Source organism: Hippocampus bargibanti, linkage group LG10 (assembly GCF_051943395.1).
Source record: "Hippocampus bargibanti isolate YZ-2025 linkage group LG10, ASM5194339v1, whole genome shotgun sequence".
NCBI lineage: Eukaryota > Metazoa > Chordata > Actinopteri > Syngnathiformes > Syngnathidae > Hippocampus > Hippocampus bargibanti.
In genome coordinates, this window is record NC_142743.1 from 3,707,939 (window position 1) to 3,734,263 (window position 26,325).

The following is a 26,325-nucleotide window of genomic DNA, read 5'->3' on the forward strand; positions in this document are numbered from 1 at the left end:
AAATATGCTAATATTTTTTAACATTTATTGTAGGTGCTTTCTCTGTGATAATTGTATCTAGTTCTTCATCAATTGTGATCTGTTTAGCTGGGTTGATAGCTTTTTGCATCAAGTGTACAGATGACTTGTGCGGGTTATTTGTGGAGCCTGATTGATGGGATATTTTAACCTTCCAGTTTACATACACTTTGCTTTTGAATTATCAAAGTTGAAACGAGTCTAAATTTCACTGTTTACACTGTCACTTATTTTATGTTTTTTTTTTCTTGTATTTTACACTTTTGTTTTTTGGTTTAAAACTCTGTCATCACTTTCGTGTGTGTGTGTTTGTTTTCTGTCACACACTCTCTCTGTCTGCCTGCCTGTCTCTTTCATGTTTACCCCCCCCCTGGGTTGCTGGGTTCTTGACCAATCACGTGGCTTTAACCGAAGACGCCATTTTGTTTTTTGGAGAACGGCCTCTCTCTCTCTGTCTGTAACCCCATCCCCCACTGCTGCGTTCTTGACCAATTACGTGGCTTTAACCGAAGACTGGGGGTGGGGAATAGAGAAATAAATGCAGTCGGCTGCCATTTTGTTGTTAGAAGAACGGGCTCGTTCGCGAACGACACATCACTCTTTGTGGCAACTCTGTGTGTATCCTGAAAAATAGTTCATATGCCAAGGTAAAATTTTCATAAATGTAACGTTCGTAAACCGAAAAGTTCGTAAGCCAAGGGCTTTGTAAACCGAAGTCTCACTGTATTTTGTACAGCTGGCCCCATTTCAAGATCAGATAACTCCAGACCCATACATCTTAGGAATTAACTCTTTTTTTCTGGTGAAAGAAGAGAATGTAAGTGAGAATGACAAAAACCCTGGCACTGGAGTGGACACATTTTTGTGGGAATGTCTGGCAGTCAATGAGTTAAAAGCAACAAAATGGGGGGGGGGGACTCAGATAGCGGTGGCCATCTTACGTTGCCTCAGAGTACAACTGCGCTTTGGGCTTTTGTTTTGTTTGTTTGTTTGTTTGTTTGTTTTTAGAGGCGTGGCCTGGCGTCCACCCGTGCGGAGAAGCAGCGCATGTACTCCGTCACCCAGCGTTCGTCGGCGGCGATGGCGGAAGGAGTCACCTGATGTCGTCTCGGCTTTTCCGGCTCTGCTGAGTGAGCGCGGCGGCGGCGGTGATGGACGCTCACCGGGCGCCGGTCAAGAGGACGCCGGCAACGTTCGCCCTGTAACGTTGATGAAACCCATTGAATAGAGGGAACGAAATCAACATGCTTGAAGCTAAAACTTACCTGATGGTTGGGGGCTCCGTCGCCTGCTTCTTTGCCCAATGGCGGTCGGCCGTTGTCTTGGCAACCGTTCCGAGGAGACTCCGCCGACAACTCGGCGGGATCCCCGTTGGCGTCCGTCTCGTCGGAGGCCGCGTTTGCGTCCGGCGGGTTCTCGCCGCCATTTTCTGCCGCATCTGTCGCAAAACCAAACACCAGCTATGCGTCTTCAGTTGATCTCATTCAACACGTCTTGAAAATCTATTAGCTGGCTATCTAGCTATCTACTCTATCTATTAGCTATATAGCTAGCTAGCTATTAGCTATCTATTCGCTAGGTTTTAGCTATCTATTCGCTAGCTACCTATCTTGCTATCTATTTCAGTTATTCCGGGTTGAATGAACGCTGGGCGTGTGGCTGCCACTGCTCACCCACAGAAAAACATATGTGACTGCAAAGTGACTTTGAGAGTTTTGAAAGGCGCTTAGAAATGAAATTTATTATTATTAATTCTTCAGTTCACCTCATTCAAGACGTCTTGAAAATCTATTAGCTGGCTATCTTGTTATCTAGCTGGCGATATAGCTATTGTATCTATTAGCTGTATAGGTAGCTAGCTATTAGCTATCTATTTGCCAGCTATTAGCTATCTATTCGCTATCTATTTGCTAGTTATTAGCCATCTAATCGCGAGCTATTAGCCATATATTCGTGAGCTAATGGCTATATATTCGCTAGCTATTAGCTATCTATTTGCTAGCTATCAGCTATCTATTCGCTAGCTATTAGCTATCTATTTGCTAGCCAGCTAGCAAATAGATAGCTGTGACTGTAAAGTGACCTTGAGAGTTTTGAAAGCCGCTTATGAATGACATGTATTATTATTATTGTTGTAGTTATTATAATATCACACTACCGCGGCCCGGTAGCCGAGTGGTTAGCACGCGGGCTTCACAGTGCAGAGGTCGCCGGCTCGCGTCCCGCTCCAGCCTCCCTGTGTGGAGTTCGCATGTTCTCCCTGGGCCTGTGTGGGTTTTATCCAGGTCCTCCGGTTTCCTCCCACATTCCAAAAACATGCATGACAGGCAGATTGAACACTCCAAATTGTCCCTCGATATGAGTGTGACAGTGACTGTTTTTTGTCTATGTGTGCCCTGCGATTGGCTGGCAACCCTGAATTGGTTGCCAGCCAATCGCAGGGCACGCCACCCCCGCCTGATGCCCGAACATGGCTGGTAGAGGCTCCAGCGACCCTAATGAGGAATAAGCAGTACGGAAAATAGATGGATGGATATCACACTACCATGGTTACCATGGCAACATGGAGCAGAAAGAAAGCTTGGGGAGGAGTTGGGAGATGATCACGTGATCACATGGTCACATGACCACATGGGAATGAGTTTGAAAAAGTGTTTTTATGTCTCTCCGTCATCATCTCACCTGCCGGTGCGGCGGGTTCGGCACTCGCCGCCCGCCTTCCGTCCCGCCCCTCTGACGGCGACCCGGCATCAGCACCGGACCTCAGCTGCTGGCGGGTCTCGGTGGCGGCCGATGGGGTGACCCGGCGGCGTTCGGGTCGCGATCCGCCGGTCGTTGGCGTGGACGCGCCGCTGGACGGCGCCGAGCCGGCTTCCGGGCCGCCACTCGGGCCATCCCAGAACCAGGACTTGTGCGAGTGCTCCAAGACCCGGCGGGTCAGGCGGTACTTGAGAGAGTCCTCGTAGCATTTAGAGAAGGTCTCCCACTTGGGCTCCCGGAACTTCTTCATGTACTCCGTCCGGACTTTATTGGTCACCATGGTGACGACAGCGGCGGCGGTACTGCAACCGAGTAAACACCTGATCAGAGTGATTGATACACAAGCCGTCAATTCACAGTCCACGGAAAAAAATAAAAAAAATCAATACATGGCGAGTGGTCGTGTGGAACGTCACCTGCCAGGTCGCCTCCAAGGCCACGCCCCCCGCTGAACTCGGCTTAGTGGATCGACACACGCGCGCCGTCACGTGACCTACAACCTGTCAGCTCCGATGGAAATAACATCCATTATTAATTCATCGGACAAGCGACGGTGCTCTTTTATTTTATTTTTTTTTTTTTGGGGGGGGGAAGCCGCGTTGGGACCAATTTTGAAACGCCCAACGAACGCAAGTACGTTTCCGAAACACAGCGAGGAGTCTTTTTAAAATGGCGACAACAAACAACGGGAGCAAATTCAAAAGAGTGAAACTCACACGGAACTTTCACCGCGGGAGGAGTTCGGACTCGGTGGCGTGAAATCCGCTAAACGAGCCGCAGCGGCGGCATCAGTTCGGTTCAGTTCAGACGCGCGAGAAGCTCAAGCTAACGTGGGTGGACTCAACAAGTTCCGGTTTGGACCTTCGCAATAATACAACAGAGGAATTGTACCGCTTCATACAATATGATGTTCCAAAATAAAAGAGGCGAACTTTCATTCGCCTGACTTTCAAATCCTAACGTGAGCTTCCAGCCCGATTTTGTACGCAATTTGTAGGTGCTTGCTATACTGTCTGCGTTGAGTGAACGCAGGCGCGTGTGGCAGGATATTTTTTCTGCGGGTGAGCACCGCTGCTCACCCGCAGAAAAAATATCCTGTGACTGTAAAGTGTAAAGTGTATTATTATTAGTGAAATTTGAAATGACACTTACTCGATGACCGAGGATAAAAACGTCATAACGCCATTCCCCGGGGAAGATTGGGTAAAAAGCCCCTCAATAATGGTAACCGGAGTCCGGCAGCTAGCTAGCTGTCTATCTATTTGAGTTACTTCCGGCTTGAGTGAACGCTGGCGCGTGCGGCTGCCACTACTCACCCGCAGACAAACTTATTCTGTGACTGTAAAGTGACCTTGAGAGTTTTGAAAGGTGCTTAGAAAGGAAATTGATTATTATTATTATTGCCAGATTATTATTATTATTGCCAGTAGAAACCATCACAAAATATTCAGCATGTTGTTCTTGGTGTTAGAACATAGTCGTTGAATGGTTGTTTTTAAAAATATATCTATATACATTGGGGAGACTCAACAAATTCTCCAAAAAAAGACTATCGACATCGCAGGGATAATACTAGTGGGCCTCAATCGGCAGTACATTTGCACCTAAAAGCTAGCAACCACTAATTTGACGACAATGAGGTTAAAATCTTAGCGAAAGAACGTAGATGGTTTGAAAGGGGGGTAAAAGAAGCGATTCTTATAAAACAACAAAATCCTTCATTAAACCGGTCTGGTGGGGTGAGGTTCAATTTGGTTCGCGAGAGTGGCTGCCTTTCCAGCAGCTCATGTATTTCGTTTTTCTACTTTCATTCCTTTCATCACTTTGCTGCTGTGAAATGTAAATTTCTCCACTGTGAGACTAATAAAGGCATATCCAATCCAATCCATACAATAACCTGCTTAGGCAACACAGGTTAGGCAACATTCGTAATGCTGATAAGGTGATACCGGTGGGAGTGGGGCAAATAGGCCAGTCGTTAGTCAGGAATGTAGGAACAATCAGTAGGGCCACAGGCAGTGGTCCTCTGCTCCCCCCTACCTGAGAGTAGGGACCTATCATAGCTGTGTCCGGCGCCGCCATGTCTGGACATTACGGATATATAAATATGACCGGTCAGACTTTAGTTCGCTGACGAAGCCTCTTGGATAGGAGGCGAAACGTCCGACACCTTCAAAAAGTGACGGCTGAAGAAACCTTCTCATCGATATATATATATATAGTGATCAAAATATGCAGTTTGTTAGTTTGCGCTAGTCATCCTAGCGTTTTAACAGTAACCAAAATGGTAACTTTTCGTAGCGCTTGAAAGTACTCACGAGAGAAAAATGAAGCACAGCTGTGTCAATCATTGGTCTGGGAATTCGACAAACATTTTATTCTGCGCATGCTCTTAAAAGGCTTCACAATCCCGGGTATCACATGATCAGCTCGTTTCGCAGGTGATATCAATCATTTCCCCAATGGTGTCTTTGCCTCACACACACATTGACACAGGCACGCTCAACATAGCGCGTTTTTTTAGAATTGAATTTGACAGTGAGCACTTCGCCATCCAGGTATTTCCGGCAGCGGGCAGGTAAAGCCGATAATTGGCTTCTTCCAAGCGAACAGTGACGAACCGAGCGAGTGAGCGATCCTCCCTGAAGTCGAGGCGAAAAATACAAACAGCGTGGGTTGTTGCTACCGGTTGGACCGTCGGAGGTCCACCTAGGTGTTTTTTTTGTCATGAGGTCGCGAGTGAGCGTTCAGATTTTGGATTGAACAACCGCGCCGTCGCCATGCTCGCTCGAGTTGCGTTCATGGCCCTCCTGGTGCTCCTGGAATCAGCGGCGTCGGCCCCGCCAACCGGTTGGTCCTTCTTTTCTCCTCTCCGCGTTGATCTGTTTTTTTTTTAGAATTCGACATATTCCTTTTTAAACATATCTACCGATCTGATCGATTGTCAATATCGACTTTTTAACCTTTGATGATGGAGGACGCGCATTCGCTGTGGAGACCCTGAAGGGAAAAGCCGAACGGAAAAGAAAAAAGATAGACATTTTAAAAGTGTTTTTTAATGAATCTTTAAAACGTTCATTTCACAATCGAGTTTCGAAATTGGTTCACAAATGGACGCCTCGTAGCGAGTATTTGGAATTGTTGTAGTTTAGTTTTTGGTTCCACCGAGCCAAAAAGAAAGCCAGAAGTCAACTTTTATTGTGCTCAAAGTGCAAAGATGAGCTACTCCGTGCACGCGAGGATCTTCACACCGACAAAAGTAGCACTTTGACGACATGGCGAGAGTAAACCGTAACGTGGCACTAGCAACGTCACGTTGAAGTCAGTTGAGGAGCTTCATTGAGACAAAAGTAGCACTTTGACGGCATCGTCGTAAAAGTGAACCGTAACGTGAAGCGAACAACTACACGTTTAAGTCAATTGAGGAGCTTCACGGGGACAAAAGTAGCGCTTTGACGGCATCTTGGTAAAAGTGAACAGTCACGCGAAGCTGACTACGACATGTTGAAGTCAGTTGAGGAGCTTTATTGAGACAAAAGTAGCACTTCGACAGCATCTGACGAATGTGAACCATAACGTGGCGTGAGCAATGACACGTTGAAGTCAATTGAGGAACTTCACAGGTACAAAAGTAGCGCTTTGACAGCATGTGAATCGTAACGTGGTGTGAGCAATGACATGTTGAAGTCAATTGAGGAGCTTCACAGGTACAAAAGTAGCGCTTTGACAGCATCCTGACGAAAGTGAACCGTAACGTGGCGCTAGCAAAGACATGCTGAAGTCAATTGAGGAGCTTCATTGAGATAAAAGTAGAACCTTGACAGCATCCTGACAAAAGTGAACCGTAACGTGAAGCTAACGACATGTTGAAGTCAATTGAAGAGCTTCACGAGGACAAATGTAGCGCTCTGACGGCATCCTGGCGAAGGTGAACCGTAATGTGAAGCTAACGACATGTTGAAGTCAATTGAGGAGCTTCACGGGATCAAAAGTAGCGCTTTGACAGCATCTTGTTAAAAGTGAACCGTAACGTGAAGCTAACAACATGTTGAAGTGAATTAAGGAGCTTCACAGGAACAAAAGTAGCGCTTTGACAGCATCCTGACGAAAGTAAAGCGTAACGTGGCGCAACATGTTGAAGTCAATTGAGGTGCTTCACGGGGACAAAAGTAGCGCTTGGTACAAGTGAACCACAACGTGGCGCTAATTATGACATGTTGAAGTCAATTGAGGAATTTCATTGAAACAAAAGTAGCGCTTTGACGGCATCCTGACGAAAGTAAAGCGTAACGTGGCGCAACATGTTGAAGTCAATTGAGGAATTTCATTGAAACAAAAGTAGCGCTTTGACGACATTGGAGTAAGCTGACAAGTTTCAAAAGCGAGTCAAGTCGAAGACATACTCACGCGTGCTTTACCGCCATCGCGAGGGCGAAGTACTGGGGTGAATTGAGGCGCTCCCTTGAGACAAAAGCGGCATAACGCGCCGCGGGCGCCCCGTCCTGCGTCTTGTTTTCCAGCGCCGCCTTTAGCACCCCCCGCCAACGTGACGGTGAGATGCGACGACAGCGAGGCGGCGGCGCGCTGGCAGTACGCCGCGGACGCCGCCAACGTGCGATTCCTGGTCTACGTGGGCGACTCGGGGCGCCACTCCCAGCGCCACGAGACGCGGGGGCGGCACTTGGGGAACCTGAGCGCCGGCATGTGGGAGTCGCTGGACAGCGTCATGGACGTGCACTCGGTCAGCGTGGCGGCCGTGGCGGCCCCGACCTCTCGTCCGCCAACGCCTCAGTCACCTTCTCGTACAACCGCGTCAAGATGGCCGACTTCATGTGTGAGTCTAACACCCGCACAAATGCCACCTTCTTCAACTTGATGGCTTTTTTTTTCATGGCGGTTTAGGCGAGTTGGACTTTCCTCACGTGGACGTGAAGGCGGGTGAGGCGGACGAAGGGAGCGCCGCCGTTAGCTTCCGCAACCCGCTGCGCCACCACCCGCATCTGCGCCGCGCCACCCGGCGGGCCGCAGTCATCTTCAACTTCGTCGCTAACTTCAGCGCCGTAAGGACGCCGATTCTGTCAGATGAGGTCACAACCCATTTTTCAGGAGTTAGCCGCGACCAGGCGCTAACGCTAACATCGCTTTCAGGGGGAGGTGCGGGCGTCCTGCCGTCAGGATCAGGACGTGTGCCGGACAGACGTGACCTTCCCGCCCGGTTCGAACTATTGCGTCACGCTGACGGGCCTGGTGAGCGACTCGACGGGGGGCTCGCTGGCTTTCGGGACGTCGCCGCCCGCCTGCGCCCGGCACTCCTCGAGGAGCAGCGGCCCCGCGCCCGTCGTCCTGCTGGCCGTGGCGGCGGCGCCGCTGCTGCTCCTCTGCCTGACGCTAGCCGTGGTGGCGTGGAAAGGGGCGTCGTGGGTGGCCCAGGCCGGCAAAGCCGCCCGCCCAGCCTGTTTGGCGGTGCCCTGGCCCACCTCAACCGCCCGGGTGGATACCTGCTGCGCTGCCGACAGCCGAGGCCACGGGACCCTCGAGCTGGTGGTCCCGCTCATCTTGCCGCGGGACGGCGGCTCTTCGGGCGTTTCTATGGAGATGGAAAGTCCGCCCTTCCCGCCGGAGCAGGAAGCCGAGCAACGGGGGGAGGAGGAGGAGGAAGAGGAGGAGGAGGAGGAAGGGGAGAGGGTTTACGACCGTGTCCATGTGGTAATGGAAGTGCAGCTGGGCATCGGTGAGATGGCTCATGGCTACAAGGAGAGGTAGCAGGAATGAAGCGGCTGGGGGCCAGACCTCACCCCGATTCCACTTCTTCCTTTTGGGGTTTTCGCTTGGGACGACTATTTGACAATTCATTTTTCTAGACTTTGGAATTGGAGCAAGTCGGAGCTCTCTTTCTATCAATCGCTAGTTAGCTCGCTTGCTAGCTAGCTCAATACATGAGCATGGAATTTGGCAAGTTGGATTTGCTTTCACGAGCCGAATATAATAATGTGGCGGGCCAGATTTGGCCCCTGTGGTTTGACTTTGACACCTGTGATGTAAGGGATTAGCCGGCTAGCTGAATAGAAAGAGAGCTAGCTAGCTATCAAGGTAACTCGCGCTCTTTCTTTTCAGCCATCGGGCTAGCTAGGTCTCTTTTGATTTAGCTAGCTGGCTAATCCCTGAGATCACATCCATCGAGCTAACTAGCTAGCTCACTCGCTATCTAGCCTGTTAGCTAGCTAGTTCTATAGATGAATATGGAATTTCACACTTTATTGGATTTTATTTGGCGGGCCAGATTTGGCCCCAGGCTTCTACTTTAACACCTGTGATGTCAAGGATTAGCCAGCTAGCTCAATAGAAAGAGAGCGAGCTAGCTCTCTTTCTATTCAGCCATCGAGCTAGCTAGCTCTCTTTCGATTTAGCTATCTGGATAATCCCTGAGATTGGACACCGATGATAAAATGGATTAGCCAGCTAGCTGAATAGAAAGAGAGCTAGCTAGCCATCAAGCTAGCTCACTCTCTTTCTATTCAGCCATCGGGCTAGCTCGCTCTTTCTATTCAGCCTTCGAGCTAGCTAGCTCTTTTTCGATACAGCCATCGAGCTAGCTATCTTGCACACTAGCGAGCTCAATCGCTTACTAGTCTGTTAGCTAGCTCGTTCAATATATGAGCATGGAATTCCATAAATTAGATTTGCTTTGGCGAGCCGAATAAAATGAGGTGCGCCAGATTTGCCCCCCCGGCCTTGATTTGGACACCTGTGATAAAAGGGATTAGCCAGCTAGCTGAATAGAAAGAGAGCTCGCTAGCTCAATCGCTATCTAGCCTGTTAGCTAGCTAGTTTGCTCGTTCGACTTGCTTCTGCGGGCCGGATAAAATGAGGTGGCGGGCCATATTTGGCCCCCAGGGTTTGACTTTCACACTTGTGATGTAAGGGATTCGCCAACTTGCTGAATAGAAAGAAAACTAGCTAGCCATCGAGCTAGCTCACTCTCTTTCTATCAATAGCTGGTTCGCTAGATAGCTAACTCGATAGATGAGCATGGAATTTCACAAGTTGGAATTGCTTTTACGGGCCGAATAAAATGAGGTGGTGAGACAGATTTGGCCCCCGGGCCTGAACTTGGTTTGATCCCGCGACAAAAATGGACAAAATCCGACTTCAACGGACAGTTAGGACGGCGGGAAAAATCATTGGCAGCGCCCTAGCAACTCTGGAGGACCTGCACACTGAAAGAATGCAAACAATGGCGCGGAAAATTCGACTGGACCCACCGCATCCTCCCCACCACCTTTTCCAGCGACGCCCCAAATCCAGCAGACATTTAAACAGTTTATTTCCCCATCGCCATGAACTCTGAAACAGTAACCCAAATAAAACTGTATAGTGCCTCCATTTTTCTTATGATACCAGTACAGCATGTTCTACCGGAGACAAATTGTGTTCTACCTAATTGGCAATAAAGATGATTCTGATTCTGACTTGGACACCTACGATCTAAGGGCTTAGCCAGCTAGCTGAATAGAAAGAGAGCTAGCTAGCTCAATCGCTAGCCAGTTAGCTAGCTAGTTCGATAGACGAGTGCGGAATTTCACTTTATTCAACTTGCTTCCGCGGGCCGAATAAAATGATGTGGCGGGCCAGATTTGGCCCCTGTGCCTCGCCTTTGACACCTGTTATGTCAGGGATTAGCCAGATAGCTGAATAGAAAGAGAGCTAGCTAGCCACTAAGCAAGCGAGCTCTCTTTCTATTCAGCCATCGGGCTAGCTAGCTCTCTTTCTATTTAGCTAGCTGGCTAATCCCCGAGATCACAGCCACCGAGCTAACTAGCTAGCCAGTTTGATGTGGCGAGTGTGGAATTTCACACTTTATTCGACTTGCTTCCCCAGGCTGAATAAAATGTGGCGGGCCAGATTTGGCCCCCAGGCCTTGACTTGGACACCAGTGATAAAAGGGATTAGCCAGCTAGCTGAATAGAAAGAGACCTACCGAGCTCAATTGCTCTCTACACTGTTAGCTAGCTAGTTCGCTAGTTTGACTTGCTTTGGTGGGCCGAATAAATAAATATTTAAAAAATAATAAATTGAGGTGGCGGGCCAGATTTGGCCCCCGCGCCTCGACTTGGACACCAGTGAATTCCGCCATGTTTCAGTTTTTTTTGCTTCCTGCATTTGAATAACAAATGGAACGAATAAAGTTTAGTTGGGAGTCTTTTCAGCTTTTTTTTCCCCACAACAAAGTTTTTATTTCTTGGCCAGTCCATGAAGCCGTCACAGCATGAAAAACCGCCCCCGCCCCCGCCCCAAGGACTTCGACCTGGGTGGCGACCTTGCGAAACACGCAGCACAAGTTTTCCCGTGCGTGGGCGCACCTTGAACGTGTTGAACCGCCAGCACCTCACCCTTTTTTTTTGGAAGACGCCTTGTTGCTGCTGTGAAGGCCAAACGGGAAAATCCGGTCTGGGGGTGAGTGACATCCGGGGACGTTGATCCTTTCTCACCTTGGTGCGGCGCTGTTGCGCTGGGGCGGCCATGTTTGCGAACTCAGAGCGGCTGGGCGGGTCAGGAAAGAGTCCAGCGCTTTCTATGAGAGTTTGAGTCCTTGAACGTTGCTCCTGAGGTTGAGCATCTGCTTCTCCTGCCGGGCCTTCTCCTCCTTGAACGCCGTCTTGTTTGCCTTCTTTTCCAGGCGGCGCTCCTGCAAATGGGGGAAGGGGCGGGGTCAGCAAAAGGCGCTATTAATCATAATAATAATAATGCATTTCATTTTTAAGTGCCTTTAAAAGCTCTCACGATCACTTTACAGCGTTCGCTCAACCCGGAATAACTGAAAAAGATAGAAAGTTAGCTGGCTAGCTAATAGATAGCTAGCTAGCTAATATGTTTCATGACTCTAATAGCTAGTTAGTTAGCTAGCTATTTTGTTAATATATAACTATCTAGATAGATAGCTAACAGATAGGTAATGTATTTTGCTATTTTGTTAATAGAAAGCTATTTAGATAACTAGCTAATGGATAGCGAGCTAGCTTCTTCTTCTTTTCCTTTCAGCTTTTCCCTTCAAGGGGTCGCCACAGCGAATCAGTGTCCTCCATCTTCAGAGGTTTGATTTGCATGTTTGTTTTGGCCAAGCTTTTAAGTCGGATGCCCTTCCTGACACAACCCTCTGTATTCATCCGGGCTTGGGACCGGCACAAGAAGACTTATGTCCCCTTGTGGCTACAGAACAAGCAACTCGCTCGGGAAAAGGCTCCCAAACACAAAATGGTCAGTGGCACAGCAACAATCTAGCTAGCTAGCTAATATGTTTCATGACTCAAATAGCCAGGTAGCTAGCTATTTTGTTAAGAGATAGCTATCTAGATATATAGATAGCAAATAGATAGCTAGCGAGCTAATATGTTTCATGATTCAAATAGCTAGCTATTTTGTTAATAGCTATCTAGATAGAAATATAGCTAATAGATAGCTAACTAGCTAGATAGCTAATATGTTTCATGACTCAAATAGCTAGCTAGCTATCTTGTGAATTGATAGCTCTCTAGATAGATAGCTAATATGTTTCATGATTCAAATAGCAAGCTGGGTATTTTGTTAATAGATAGCTATCTAGACAAATAGCTACCTAGATAGCTAATGTTTCATAACTCAAATAGCGAGCTGGCTAGCTATTTTGTTCATAGATAGCGATCTAGATAGCTAGCCAGATATCTAGCTGTTTCATGAATAAAATAACTAGCTAGCTATTTTGTGAATAGATAGCTATCTAAATAGATAACTAGCTAGCTAGATAGGTGATGTTTCCTTACTCAAATAGCTAGCTAGCTATTCTGTTCATATATAGCTATCTAAATAGATAGCTATTAGATTGCTAGCTAGATAGCTAATATGTTTCATGGCTGAAATAGCTAGCGGTTTTGTTAATAGATAGCTACCTAGATAGATAGCTAATAGATAGCTAGTTAGCTAGATACCTAATATGTTCCATGACTCAAATAGCTAGCTATCCCAAGCCCGGATAAATACAGAGTTGTGTCAGGAAGGGCATCCGACGTAAAAGCTTGGCCAAAACAAACATGGGGATCAAACCTCTAAAGATGGAGGACACTGATGTGCTGTGTGCGACCCCTTGAAGGGAAAAGCCCAAAGGAAAAGAAGAAGAGATAGCTATCTAGATAGATAGATAGCTAGATAGCTAATATTGCGTAATCACTGTAGGAATATTTTGCCTGTTTTTTTTTTTATACAGACCTTGCGCTCCTCCTTGACTGCGTTTTTGCGGGTTTTCCTCTGGTCTTTGCTTTCAAATTTGTGGCGCGGCAGGTCGGCGGCGCGCGGCAGGTCAGCGCCGTGGATCCTGCCCATTCGCTCCGCCTGCCTGTTGGTGGGACCTTTGGCGGCGGGGAGGACGTCCAGGGGGACGCCCGTCTTGGCGGACACGCGGATTGGCTTCACCTAGGGGGGGGCAAAGCGGTGGTCAAAGGTCCATTTTGCATCCAAACGGTCTTTATTCTACAACACCCAAAAAAAAAGCAAGTGTATGTGGATGTGTCGCCGCTCAGAATTGAAGCGGATTGACGCCGCTCTGTACCTTGGCAGGGTAAGGGATGACTTTGGGTCTGTTGTAGATGTTGGAGTAGGTACCTGCAGAAGACAACACCCGGAGATGAGAGACACAAATAATCATATTAATAATACATTTCATTTCTAAACTCTCAGGGTCACAGGTTCTTTTCTGTGTGTGAGCAGCAGTAGCCATAAGCACCAGTGTTTACGAAACCCGGAAGTAACTCAAATAGACAGAAAGCATGCTACCTAGCGAATAGATAGCTATTCGCTAGCAAATAGATAGCGAATAGATAGCTATTTTCTATCTATTCGCGAGTGAATTGATAGCTATTCGCTAGCAAATAGATAGCTAATAGCTACCGAATAGATAGCTAATAGTTAGCGAATAGATAGCTAATATCTAGCGACTAGATAGCTAATAGCTAGCGAATAGATAGCTAATAGCTAGCGAGTAGATAGCTTATACCTAGCGAATAAATAGCTAATAGCAAGTGAATGGATAGCTAATACCTAGAGAATCGCTAGCTAAAAGATAGGGAATTAATAGCTAATAGCTAGCGAATAGATAGCGAGCGAATAGATATCTAATAGATATCAAATAGATAGCTATTAGCTAGTGAGTAGATAGCTAATAGCCAGTGAATAGCTAGCTAATACCTAGCACATAAATAGCTAATAGCTAGCGACTAGATAGCTAATAGCTAGAGAATTCTTTGGGTGGGGGGGACTCACTGATGATGCTCTCACAGTCCCACTTTTCCTCTGAAGCTCCGACGACCAATGTTTCCATCTCCTCCTCGTCGTCGTCGTCCTCGTCCTCTTGAAGGACAGGAAGCTGCCTGGGGCCCAAGTCATCAGGCCTCAAAGCCCTGAAGGCCCAAAATGGCGGCATGAGGAAGACCGTCGCCACGACGGCGACGCAACAGGCGGCGCTCACGCACTCTTTGGCTTTCTGGGCAAAGTAATCCGTGATGACTTCCTGGAGGCGTGCGCTGTCGGGCGCCAGGTAGCCTTCCAGCTCGGCGTTGTCCAAGGCGCCGATCTCGTCCTCGTCAAACTGCTCGTAAAACTAAAAAAAAAAAAAAAACAGGGGGGGGGGGGGGGGGGGGCTGGCGCTCAATTTCGGCTAGCTAGCTATCTATTAACAAAATAGCTAGCTAGCTATTTGAGTCATGAAACATATTAGCTATCTAGCCATCTATTCGCTATCTATTAGCTTGGCTGGAAAAACGGCACGTGCGCACCTTCTCAAAGCGGTCGTCCAGCAGGGTGAGCTGCTCGTTCCTGCGCATCACCGACGACGTCATGGAGTAGTCGGTGAAGCGAGTCCTGGTCTCCTCGTCGTCGAAGGCCGAGCCCCCGCCGCTGCCCCCCGCTGAGTCCGAAACATGGCCGTCGCTGTCGTCGTCATCCGTGTCCTCCCAAGAGTCCCCGTCCTCGACGTCCTCACTGGCGGCGGCGTTGGCTTTGGCGATGAAGTCGTCCTCCAGCGCGTTGTCAGGGTCGTCAAAGTCAAAGTCCTCGTCCAGGGCGGCCACGATGTCTGGGTCCATGTCCAGGCGCGGCCCTGGCGCAGGCGCAAATTGACAAGTCGTTTGTTGCGTCCTGTCATTTCTTACTTGAAACAGTTTTCGTTTGTTGTTGTTTGGACTTCAAGATGGCGCTGCTGCGAGAGTCGATGGACGTTTGTGTGATGAAAGGAAGAGGAAAGGAAAGAAAGAAGTAGAAAACAAAATAGAGGAGCTGCTGGAAAGGCAGCCACACTCGCGGTACCATCTTGAAGTAAAAAAATTGCATCGTTTTTAATCTAATCAAATCGAATTTGATCTAATTAATCGAGTTTTATCTAATCAAATTGTATATAATGTAATCTAGTTGTATCTAGTCTAATTTAATATAGTTGTATCTATCTAATCTAGTTTTATATACAGTAAAGTCTCGTTATATCGATATCTGTTATATTAATAATACTGCTTATTCCGATACTATTTTCATTTCCCCGTGCACATTTCTAGTCTTTTTATGTATAATTAGTTCCGTTTAGTACGATTCATGGTTATTGCAATAATCTGGTTACTACGGTGCTCTTTTTCATCTCCCGCCGGCCATTTTGCTATGTTTATATCGATACAAAAGATACTTAAGGTGAATCGATATTTGCTTAGGGGTTTCTATACACCACAGGTGTCAAAGTCAAGGCCTGCGGGCCAAATCCGGCCCGCCACATCATTTTTTTCGGCCCGCGAAAGCAAATCAAACTTGTTAAATTCCATGATGATTGCTAAAATCTGAGCCAAAATGTCATATTTTTGGATGTCAACCACAATAAAAGTCATTATTCTTGACTTCAGATTTGAAAACGAGTTATTCATTAATTTGCTGTGTGCTCTATATGTAATATTTGAAGGGATTTAAACATTCTAATGGGTTCCCCAAATTCATAACGGCCCTCGAGAGGAAACCATAACTACAATGTGGCCCGCGGCAAAAAATGACTTTGACACCCCTGCCATTATCGAAATCTGTATCGGTGGCGCCGTTGGTCACGTGGCTTGGTCACGTGGTAGAAAATGGCATCTGCTACACTGCGCAAGGCACGGGAGCTGGTCATGTGACTTGGTGACCAAGTCACATGACATTGGTGACCAAGTCACATGACCAGCTCCCGTGCCTTGCGCAGTGTAGCAGACGCCATTTTCTACCAGCTTCCGTGTTTTGAACTGTCATACGCGAGCACAATAAAAAAGCTGTAGCAGAGCTTATATACAGTACTGTTGTTGAACACCAATTTAAACCATGGGGAAACGTAAGAATTGTGATCTCGGTACGAAGTACAAGGCAATAGTGGCTGTCGAGAAGAATCCAACGAGGAGCAAATCCTCCATCGCGAAAGAGTTCGACGTTCCTCAGAAAACTTCATCAACGTAAGTAATGTAAACGTTGCAGTTTTTGTTTTCCATCCATGTATTTAATTGTGTTGCATTCAGATATCTTTATCGCTTGCAACAATCACTGTTTTTCATGTTTGTACATGCTGGCCTTCGTGGTTTCTCTCGTGTGTACAGAACGTGAGGATTTTGCATTGGTTGCATTTTTCAAAGGAAATAGTCATTAAAAAAGTGTAAAGACGTTTTTATTTCATCCATAAGTTTATTTTTCACTTCACTACTGTACAAAAAACATGTTAGATACGCAATCCATGAAGCCAATGATAAAATTACATGCCATATCAAAGATCCCCCATTTACATATTCGCCCGCACCCCTTTTAATGTAGTTCGGCGTAGGACGGATATATCGATAGTACGGTTATATCGACATTTTTTCAAACTACCGAGAATATCGATATCACAAGACTTTACTGTAATTTGATCTAATCTAGTTTGACATAATTTGATATCATCTAATCTAGTTTTATATAATCTAATCTAATTGAATCCAATCTAATCTACTTTTGTATAATTTAATCTAATTTTATCGAATGTATTCTTCTTTTCCTTTCGGCTTTTCCCTTCAGGGGTCGCCACAGCGAATCAATGTCCTCCACCTAACCCGGTTTTGTGCATCCTCTTCTCTCACACCAGCTACCTTCATGTCCTCTTTGACCACATCCATAAACCTCCTCTTCGGTCTTCCTCTCGGTCTCCTGCCTGGCAGTTCAAGGCTCAGCATCCTTCTCCTGATATAGTCACTCTCTCTCCTCTGGACATGTCCAAACCATCTCAGTCTGGCCTCTCTGACTTTCTCTCCAAAGCCTCGAATATAAGTTGTCCTCTAATGTACTAATTCCTGATCCTATCCAACCTGGTCACTCCCAAAGAAAACCTCAACATCTTCAGCTCTGCTACCTCCAGCTCTGCGTCGTGTCTTTTCTTCAGTGGCGCTGTCTCCAGTCCAAACATCATGGCTGGTCTCACAACTGTTTTATACACTTTTCCTTTCATCCTAGCTGAAACCCTTCTATCGCACATCACACCTGACATTTTTCTCCAGCCACTCCAGCCTGCCTGGACACGCTTCTTCACCTCTTTTCCACACTCTCCATTGCTCTGGACAGTTGACCCCAAGTACTTAAAATCCTCCACCTTGTTTATCTCTTCTCCCTGTAGCATCCCTCTTGCACTTAGATCCGTGTCACTCACACACATATATATACCGTCTTGCTGTGACTGATCTTCATTCGTCTCCTTTCCAGGGCATATCTCCATATCTCTCGTTTCTCCGCCTCCTGTTCCCCGTTCTCGCTACAGATCACAATGTCATCTGCAAACATCATGGTCCAAGGAGATTCTTGTCTAACATCGTCTGTCAACCTGTCCATCACCATAGCAAACAAGAAGGGGTTCAGAGCTGACCCCTGGTGGAGTCCCACCTCCACCTTGAATTCCTCCGTCACACCAACAGCACACCTCACACCTGTCCTACAGTCATGATACATGTCTTGCACCGACTGCTCTGACATACTTTTCTGTCACTCCAGACTTCCTCATGCAATACCACAGCTCTTCTTTGGGCACCCTGTCGTACGCTTTCTCCAGATCTACAAAGACACAATGCAATTCCTTCTGACCTTCTCTGTACTTCTCTATCAGCATTCTTAAAGCAAACACTGCATCTGTCATACTCTTTTTTTGGCATGAAGCCATACTGCTGCTCACAAATGTTCACTTCTGCTCTTAGTCTAGCTTCAACTACTCTTTCCCAGAGTTTCATTGTATGGCTCATCCACTTTATTCCTCTGTACACTGTAAACCCGAACAGTACTACTGACTCAAAGTCATTCTTCTTCTTTTCCTTTCGGCTTTTCCTATCAAGGGGTCACCACAGCAAATCAGTGTCCTCCATCTTTAGAAGTTTGAGCTGCATGTTTGTTTCGGCCAAGCTTTTACATCGATGCCCTTCCTGACACAACCCTCTGTATTTATCCGGGCTTGGGACCGGCACAAGAAGACTTATGTCCCTTTGTGGCTACAGAACACTGACTCAAAGTCATTAAGGTCAGTCAACTCAAAAGCCGATTTTTTTTGTTTCAAAGACTCAAACGTTTTGAGTTTTTTGAATGAGTCCTGGGTTTTTAATTTGCAGTAGATCAATACTTTTGAATTCATGGCAATCGTTTACTCAAATCTTTTAAGTAAACGGCAGGAAGCTGCGTGATGACGGCACTGCGTGCTCTCATTGGACGCCATTTGAATTCTCAACGGCTGAATCTGGCAGAGACCGACGGATTATTTATCTTAAATTAGGGTGGAAAGACAAACAATAGTACAGTAAAGTCTCGTTATATCGATACTCAAGGGAGTCCGAAAAAATATCGATATAACCGGGACTATCAATATATCCGACCCTGTTTGCATGTAATTTTCTCCGTGCGTGCATAGAAATAGTATCGATATAACCGGGACTATCGATATATCCGATATCGATATAACGAGACTTTACTGTATTTAACATACAGTAAAGTCTCGTTATATCGATATTCAAGGGAGTCCGAAAAAATATCGATATAACCGGGACTATTGATATAGCCGACCCTGTTTGCATGTAATTTTCCCCGTGCATGCATAGAAATAGTATCGATATAACCGGGACTATCGATATATCCGATATCGATATAACGAGACTTTACTGTATATATATATTACAAGGACCCAGTGTGTCAATGCTGTAGTCGCTCCACAGGAAAGGAATATTTTGAAAAGTCCGTTTGAGGCTCTTGCCGCCTTTGCAAGCTAGCAAAGATGCTAGTTTGTGGCCGTGCTTGCGACTAAGGACATCATCCACCACTCAAGCCAAGGACTTCTCCTAATGTTACGAGCTCTTCTGTGGTAAGTAGGAATGTTTCATAAACGTCTAGTTTGTTGAAAGACAGAGCAGTGTTAAGAGCATTGTACCGCGCAGGTTTGTTTGGGCGGTGGTGGAGTAATAGCTATCACGGGGTGTTGCAAGTTATGTTTATGTCGGCGAAGGTTCGAGAATAATCGTCAAATGGGTGTTAAATTACGTTTTATGTGAACTTCAAATGTTATAAGGGTCACCCGAAATCCAACACACAGAGGCTGCAGAAGTCATGCTCATTCACCGTGCAACAGTTGTGCTGTCGTTTTAAGAAGGCACTAAGTAAATATAATGCTAGCCAAATAAAATATCACTATGTACAATTGTTGTAGTTTTAAATGGTCATTCATGTGTAAACATAAAACTTTTTAAATGTATTTTGGCACATTTAGGATACTAAGAGAGCTGCTGGAGACCAAGTCATCAAACTGCAAACACCTGACTGGCTTGATGGCATCATTTAATCTGGTAAATGATATTATTTATTCAATTTAAAAAGTCAACATGGATCAGGGTTTTTTATTAAATTAAATGATTTCATTTGTTGTTTGTTTTTTCTATTCCACCTTTTAGCCTAAGGGTGGAAATTGAGAAACACCACCATTATCTAAGGTATGTTTACAGTTTTATTCATGCTACATGATTAATTACCCGATGCATATTAAAAATAATACATGTAGGTATTCTTTTATATTGAACAGAATTTTACCTAAACTTAATTCTGCATAGGTCTCCATAGACCACCGTCTTGGGTTTGAGATGCTGAAGACAAGTACTGCAATGCTTTCCCCAAATTAAAACTTTTATGTCCTCTTGCTTTTGATAAAGGAACAGCAAGATATACATGAGACGTGGTCTGGCCCGTCGTGCTCTCCCTTCATACCTACGAGAGGATGACTCAGAGTTCTTCAAGACATGCAATGTATGTATTGCTTGACTTAACACAAATGTCTATTGATGGCCACAATATATGCTATACGTGTTGTTTATCTTTTTTTTTTTTGTTGAGCAAACCAAATCTGACTTCTTAAATAAAATTCAGCCTGGCCTATTGGTGCTGAGGCATCACTTCTTTTTGCAAGGCCAAGCTTTTAAGAAATCTGTGACAAATCTATGCCTCTTGTTGAATGTAGAAAGTAGTTCAGTTTAAAAAAAGTAAACTATTGAGGAAGAAAGAATATCTCTCTGTCTCATATTATTTGTCAAACAGATGCATTCGCATCTCTAGTATTCCATTCATGAGATAACAATTCAAGCATGAGACCAGCTTTTCAAGCGAACATGCTTGTACTCGATACAGTACCCGAGCACAGGCATGTTTGTGTTAATTCTTATAAAACAAAACAGACATTGGGCTGAGATTTTTGAGTCAAGATAAAGAGAACAAATCATGACTCATAAAAGCCTGTTAATTTAACCAACTAACTTAACTAAGTTGCATGCAAGTGTTTTTTAAAGACAGGGAAATGTAAACTCATCTATATTTCTGCATGTAATTCCAGTGCATAACCCCAAATCCAGTTTCTTGACTCATCTCTATAACCTTTGACTTTATTCTGTATGTGTACGTTTGTGTGTATTTCGCACTTCTCTCCGTGACAACCGACAACCTCACTAGCGCCATCTTGCTTAACCACGACAGCATTTCTGTTGTGATAGAAGAAGGCATGCACACCTCCTCGTTTGGATTATGCATTGCATTTAGATTATCCCAAAAAATTAATCCACACATTTACCTTCATTCAGAAAATACTGCTGTTTTGATGATAACAGACCACTCAAACCATGCCTGCTAAGTTTGAAAAATGCTTTGTACCGCAATATTGAAGGCACCAGTGCGTCCAATATTACGGAACGAAGCAACACTGGATAAGTAATTTCATTGTGTTACTCTGCTTTGTATACTTCAACATGATGTACTGTTTGTGACTGATTTTCTATTAATAATTTGATGTGTAAACTTGGATTCCACCAAAACGTCTTTTTTTCATTTCATGAATACTGTTTGTTTTTAGTAAGTTTTACCTTGGTTTGCACCTTATAATGAGTACATTGAAATGTATTCTCTTGTATTTATTCAAGTATATGCTTATCAGAGAATGTATTTATTTAACAGAACAGCAGAGTATAATTATTATACTCTTATATTAGTGCCCTGCACGCTGGGTCCGAGAGGACATTAATTTCATCTGTGCTGTATGTTATGCATATTAGCATATTTGACAATAAAGCTGACTTTGAATTTGTTTTTTTTTCTGTTTTGTTTTGTTGTTGCGTTTATTTCACATCTTTATCACGCTGTTGTGTTAATTACTAAAAAAGAACTGCTCAGGGGGTTATTTGTTGTTTTAGTACGTGGACATGCTGTGCATTTTGGTACTGTCATCATTAATGTTTTATCAAATGTTGTTTTAAACCAGGGGTGTCAAAGTCATTTTTTGCTGTGGGCCACATTGTAGTTATGGTTTCCTCTCAAGGGCTGTTATGAATTTGTGGAACCCATTAGAATGTTTAAATCCCTTCAAATATTACATATAGAGCACACAGCAAATTAATGAATAACTCGTTTTCAAATGTGAAGTCAAGAATAATGACTTTTATTGTGGTTGATATCCAAAAATATGAAATTTTGGCTCAGATTTTAGCAATCATCATGGAATTTAACAAGTTTGATTTGCTTTCGCGGGCTGAAAAAAATGATGTGGCGGGCCGGATTTGGCCCGCAGGCCTTGACTTTGACACCTGTGTTTTAAACCTTAATAAAAAAATGTGCACTAAAACAGACATGTGAGGTGTGTTTTTGTTTTTAGACATAGAAGGCAAATGTAAGTACAGTATACATGAATGTATGTTTTCATGTAACATTATACATTTGAGTTGGTTAAGCTTAAATATGAAACCTAATACTGTCTGTGTAAGCTCTCAGTCGTACAGGAGTGGTCCATCAATGAAAAGGATGACATCTGAAGAAACCTTTTCATCTATGAAAACCTAATTTTAACTTAAAAATTAAGATAACAAGAAAACAGAGTAAACTGAAAGTACAGTAAAGTCTCGTTATATCGATATCGGATATATCGATAGTCCCGGTTATATCGATAGTCCCGGTTATATCGATACTATTTCTATGCACGCACGGAGAAAATTACATGCAAACAGGGTCGGATATATCGATAGTCCCGGTTATATCGATATTTTTTCGGACTCCCTTGAATATCGATATAACGAGACTTTACTGTACATCCTTTAAGTTCATTCAAACTCATAACATTTAAGTTCAAACTCATAAAATTTACTTCCACTACTCAAAAATTTTGACGTAAACTGTACTCAAAAATTTTGACGTAACTCAGTGTAGCCACAAAACATTTTTGTTCTTAGTACTTCGTCAACTTGTTGGGTTTTCACAGTAAGTAGTTAGTACCCAGTCAGGAACACCCTGCACATCTCCTTTGTTCTTAAAAATGAGCACGAGTACACTTCGTCTCCATTCTTCAGGCATCTGTAAAGTACTCAAAGTACTCTTTCCATTTTGCCATCACACTACTGGCACCTGTTAATACATTGCCATCTCTATCCTTAATCACCCGAACCTGCTGCAGGTCCTTACCATCTTTGTCTCTCTGTCTCGCCAGCCTGTAAAGATCAGTCTCGCCTTCCTTGCTGTTGAATTGACTTTTATCTAATCTAATTTAGTTGTATTTAATTTAATCTAAAATAATTTAGTTTTATCTAATCTAATTTACTTTTATCTAATTTAATTTGGTTTTATCTAATGTAATCTAGTTTTATATAATTTAATTTAATCTAATTTTATCTAATGTAATCAAATTTAGTTTGATATAATTTAATCTCAACTAATCTAGTTTTATCTAATCTAGTTTGATAATTTGATCTAATATAATAGTTTAATCTAATTTTATATAATTTAATCGAATCGAATACTATCTAATTTTATCCAATATAATATGATCTCATCTAATCTAATTTGATCTAATCTAGTTTTATAATTCCATTTAATCAAATCTAGTTTTATATAATTTAATCCAATGTAATTTGAATTTTATCAAGCTAATTGAATCTAATCTAGTTTGATCTAATTTAGTTTTGAGTAAATTTAATCTAATCTCGTCTCATCTAATTGAATATTCTGAGTCTTTGAAATGCAATAAGGGGGCGCTCTTGAATAAACAGCACAAAGAGGGCGGGGCGAGGGGGAAGGGCGGGGCGACAGGGGAGGGGTCGGGGCGGGCTCACCTGAGACAGGAGCGGCTTTGTTGAGTAGGCCCACGTCCTCCTCAAAGTCAGAGGCGAACACCGACGACGGCAGCCGGATGCTCGCCGCCTGCGAGGCGACAAAGAGTCAGCGGACGACCTCGCTTAAATTGGCGTTGGCGGGATGCAAATCAGATGGCGACGCTTCCGTTACACAAAAACAAAATGGTGGAAGCAGAACATTTCTTTGTCTGCCATGGCAGCAAATTGACATATTTTTCCCCTTTCAACAAGGATTTAAATCTCCGCCGGCGGTGGCTTAACAAAGCGCCATTTGTGGCACAGGATCGCTCCATCCGTGGCTTCCGCTTGTCTCAGACTCTCCGATTTACATCGATCGCTGCCTTCTCTTCTTTTTCCTTTCGGCTTTTCCCTTCAAGGGGTCGCCACAGAGAATCAGTGACCTCCATCTTCAGAGGTTTGAGCCGCATGTTTGTTTTGACCAAGCTTTTATACGTCGGATGCCCTTCCCGACACAACCCGCTGCCTTCAATGCGGTTTAAACCCACGGCGGCCATTTTACATTGCCAAACACAAAGCCTGTGTCTCTGACTTCAATGCGGTTTAAACCCACGGCAGCCATTTTATGTTGACAAACACTAAGCCTGTGTGCCTCTGACTTCAATGGGTTTAAACCCACAGCGGCCATCTTACGTTGCCAAGCACAAAGCCTGTATGTGTCTCCAACTTCAATGCGGTTTAAACCCATGGCGGCCATCTAACGTTGCCAATCACAAAGCCTGTGTGTGTGTTTGTGTTCAGGTGTCCCTGAAGATTGATGTGACAGTCAATGAACTTACGGGTAGCGAGCGGTCCCTCCCGTCAGCGTCGCCTTCATTGCCGTCGTCATCATTTGTGCGAAGGCGCAGCGGCGTGGGCCTCGCGGCCAGAAGCTCCGTCTGTCGGGAAACCTCCCTCAGGTGCTGCAGGTAATCGTAGTCGTCGTCAAAGAAGACGCCGAAATTCCTCTGCTCCTCCCGCCGCTTCTCCGCATCCGCCTGCCGCCACACACGAAAACGCGGACGTTGAACGGCACACCGTACGGAAGCTCGGCGAATTGTCGTACCTTGGCGGCGGGCAGCAGGACGTGCTGCGGCGCTTTCTCATCTGCCGCCAAAGGGTCCCTTTGGCTCCTGTGCACCAGGTGGAAGGTCACCGCCTTCTTCTTGTCGATGAACGATTTCTTCTTCCGGGGAGGCTAAGGGAAAATCAAGGCAGTCATTTTTTTTCTCCCGGACAGTGAACCACGCGATCTCCAAAGAAGTGAAATTATGATAGTTGCTTGACATTTTGGTTCAGTATGATACTTGTTTCATGCCAGATGTACATTGTTTGCAAACAAATACAGTAGTCATCAAAGAGTCGAACATGTTCAAATGTATTGGAACAAGTGAACACTGTATTCGTCAACAAATAAAACAAATAGAACACACTTGCGAACAATAAAACTTGGAATTCGCCTAAGCAAGATGTAGAAAGAAAACGTATCAGTACCCGCGAGCATCGAGTATAGCTTGCTAGCTAGTTGGTTAAAACTGGTGCATGTTTTGTTTGCTTACCATTTTTCTTGTTTTCGGGGCGGGCTTACACTGGGGTCGTCAAGGCAGACGCCACTGTATGTTGCTCCCCCAAATTTAATGTAATCAAGCGTTAAAAGGAGAACGTCGGGGCAAGATTTTCGATCACGTTGAGTAAGAAGGCCGCCATCTTGTCGTGGTCAACGGACGGAACCATCGCGCATCCAACAAAGGGGTGGTAACAAATTCAAAGAAAAGTCATTTCGCAAGTGTGCTCGATTCTCGACTTTTATTTAATGTCGGGATTGGTACGGTCTGTTGTTTTTATGTTTTTGTGCATCAACTGTATTGACAACGCCCGAAAAATCAAGCCTTTGGTCAATACAAAAAAGTCGAAACTTTGCTGTTTTTACAGTTTGGTTATGTTAAGAAAGAAAACATTTGGGCACTTATTTTTTTCGGTCGGCATTGCGTCAAATTTGGTGCGTTACTATTGAAGGGAATAGATACATTTATTTCGCCATATTAAACATTGCTCAAGATAAACATTAAAATAGTAAGTTTAATCAGTATAAATATTGCTTTGCTTGTAATTAGATAGATTACAGAACAAAGTGGTGGTGTTTGGTTGGAGACATATATATATATATATATATATATATATATATATATATATATATATATATATATATATATATATATATATATATATATATATATATATATATATATATATATATATTGGTAATATAAGCTTTTTTTTAAACGATGAAGAATGATGTTATAACATAGGACTTAACAAAACACTAAGAAAAAAGTATTTTATAATCTTTCATATTTATATTTACTCAGTGTGAAACCTGGGCCTGTTTGGACGAACAAAGAACTGATATCCTGGCAGGGGTGATGGATGTAAGACACACACGAAGCTCTTCCTCCACAGCTCTCAGTCTTTCTCTGTCTTTTGTTTTTACTGCAGTCAGGCTTGAAAAGCTCACCTCACACAGATATGTTGTGGTAAATGGGAGCAACATCAAAATAGCTTTGTTAGCCAGCATGGAGAACTCCTTGGCAGCTGCCAACCAAAAACTGTCCAAAGGTAGATCAGCAAAGGTTGTCTCAGTTCAGTTAGTTCCTCCTGCTCCTGTAAAGACATGTTTATTCCAACAGCTGGTGCTGAGCTGAATGGGTCCCTAACCCAGCCAAGGTGCTCCGTGGAGCCTGAAGAGAAATAAAATGTCATCTTCTCCTCAAGAGTTTTCAGATGTTTCACTATTAACTCACACAGTGCAGTAGTATTGACATCTTGCCATTTATTGGTGAGTGGGAACATTTCAAGATTTCCACATGTTGCTGCCAGA

At 44.5% G+C, this 26,325-nt stretch overlaps 3 protein-coding genes across 11 annotated transcripts; 1 reads left to right on the forward strand and 2 right to left on the reverse strand.

Moving 5' to 3' along the window:
* Window positions 1–1,003: 1,003 nt before the first annotated feature.
* ccsapa (centriole, cilia and spindle associated protein a) lies at window positions 1,004–5,174 on the reverse strand. 9 transcript variants are annotated; one of them, XM_089006120.1, is made up of 5 exons: window positions 3,495–3,690; window positions 3,195–3,278; window positions 2,701–3,098; window positions 1,284–1,456; window positions 1,004–1,217 (listed from the first exon to the last, which is right to left on the reverse strand). In XM_089006120.1, the coding sequence occupies exons 3-5, from the start codon at window positions 3,056–3,058 to the stop codon at window positions 1,023–1,025; spliced, it is 726 nt and encodes a 241-aa protein (XP_088862246.1). In that variant the 5' UTR covers window positions 3,059–3,098; window positions 3,195–3,278; window positions 3,495–3,690; the 3' UTR covers window positions 1,004–1,022. The 9 variants fall into 9 exon arrangements, with proteins under 9 accessions (XP_088862246.1, XP_088862243.1, XP_088862239.1 ...); XM_089006117.1 differs by lacking the exon at window positions 3,495–3,690 and adding an exon at window positions 5,097–5,174 and having other exon boundaries at window positions 1,004–1,456; window positions 2,701–3,080; XM_089006113.1 differs by lacking the exon at window positions 3,495–3,690 and adding an exon at window positions 5,097–5,174 and having other exon boundaries at window positions 1,004–1,456.
* Window positions 5,175–5,270: 96 nt separating this feature from the next.
* ifngr1 (interferon gamma receptor 1) lies at window positions 5,271–9,942 on the forward strand. Its single transcript, XM_089006110.1, is given in 5 exon segments — window positions 5,271–5,628; window positions 7,299–7,532; window positions 7,535–7,612; window positions 7,681–7,838; window positions 7,927–9,942. Coding segments are annotated over 5 exon segments (1,155 nt in total). The 5' UTR covers window positions 5,271–5,558; the 3' UTR covers window positions 8,542–9,942.
* A 1,044-nt stretch (window positions 9,943–10,986) lies between these two features.
* ltv1 (LTV1 ribosome biogenesis factor) lies at window positions 10,987–25,190 on the reverse strand. The gene is made up of 10 exons (XM_089006109.1): window positions 25,007–25,190; window positions 24,514–24,645; window positions 24,248–24,445; window positions 23,430–23,517; window positions 14,580–14,902; window positions 14,277–14,404; window positions 14,068–14,204; window positions 13,358–13,410; window positions 13,018–13,221; window positions 10,987–11,464 (listed from the first exon to the last, which is right to left on the reverse strand). Exons 1-10 carry the CDS (start codon window positions 25,007–25,009, stop codon window positions 11,351–11,353), a joined length of 1,380 nt encoding a protein of 459 aa, XP_088862235.1. The 5' UTR covers window positions 25,010–25,190; the 3' UTR covers window positions 10,987–11,350.
* Between the last annotated feature and the right edge of the window lie 1,135 nt (window positions 25,191–26,325).

Excerpts from the sequence above, each read along its gene's own strand:
- ccsapa (XM_089006117.1), bottom strand. The coding sequence starts at position 3,058 with ATGGTGACCAATAAAGTCCGGACGGAGTACATGAAGAAGTTCCGGGAG. Across the intron at positions 1,457-2,700 it reads CGAACCCGCCGCACCGGCAG|ATGCGGCAGAAAATGGCGGC; the intron begins GTGAGATGATGA and ends GTTTTGCGACAG.
- ltv1 (XM_089006109.1), bottom strand. Across the intron at positions 23,518-24,247 it reads GGAGGGACCGCTCGCTACCC|GCGGCGAGCATCCGGCTGCC; the intron begins GTAAGTTCATTG and ends GTCGCCTCGCAG. Across the intron at positions 14,405-14,579 it reads TGGACGACCGCTTTGAGAAG|TTTTACGAGCAGTTTGACGA; the intron begins GTGCGCACGTGC and ends TTTTTTTTTTAG.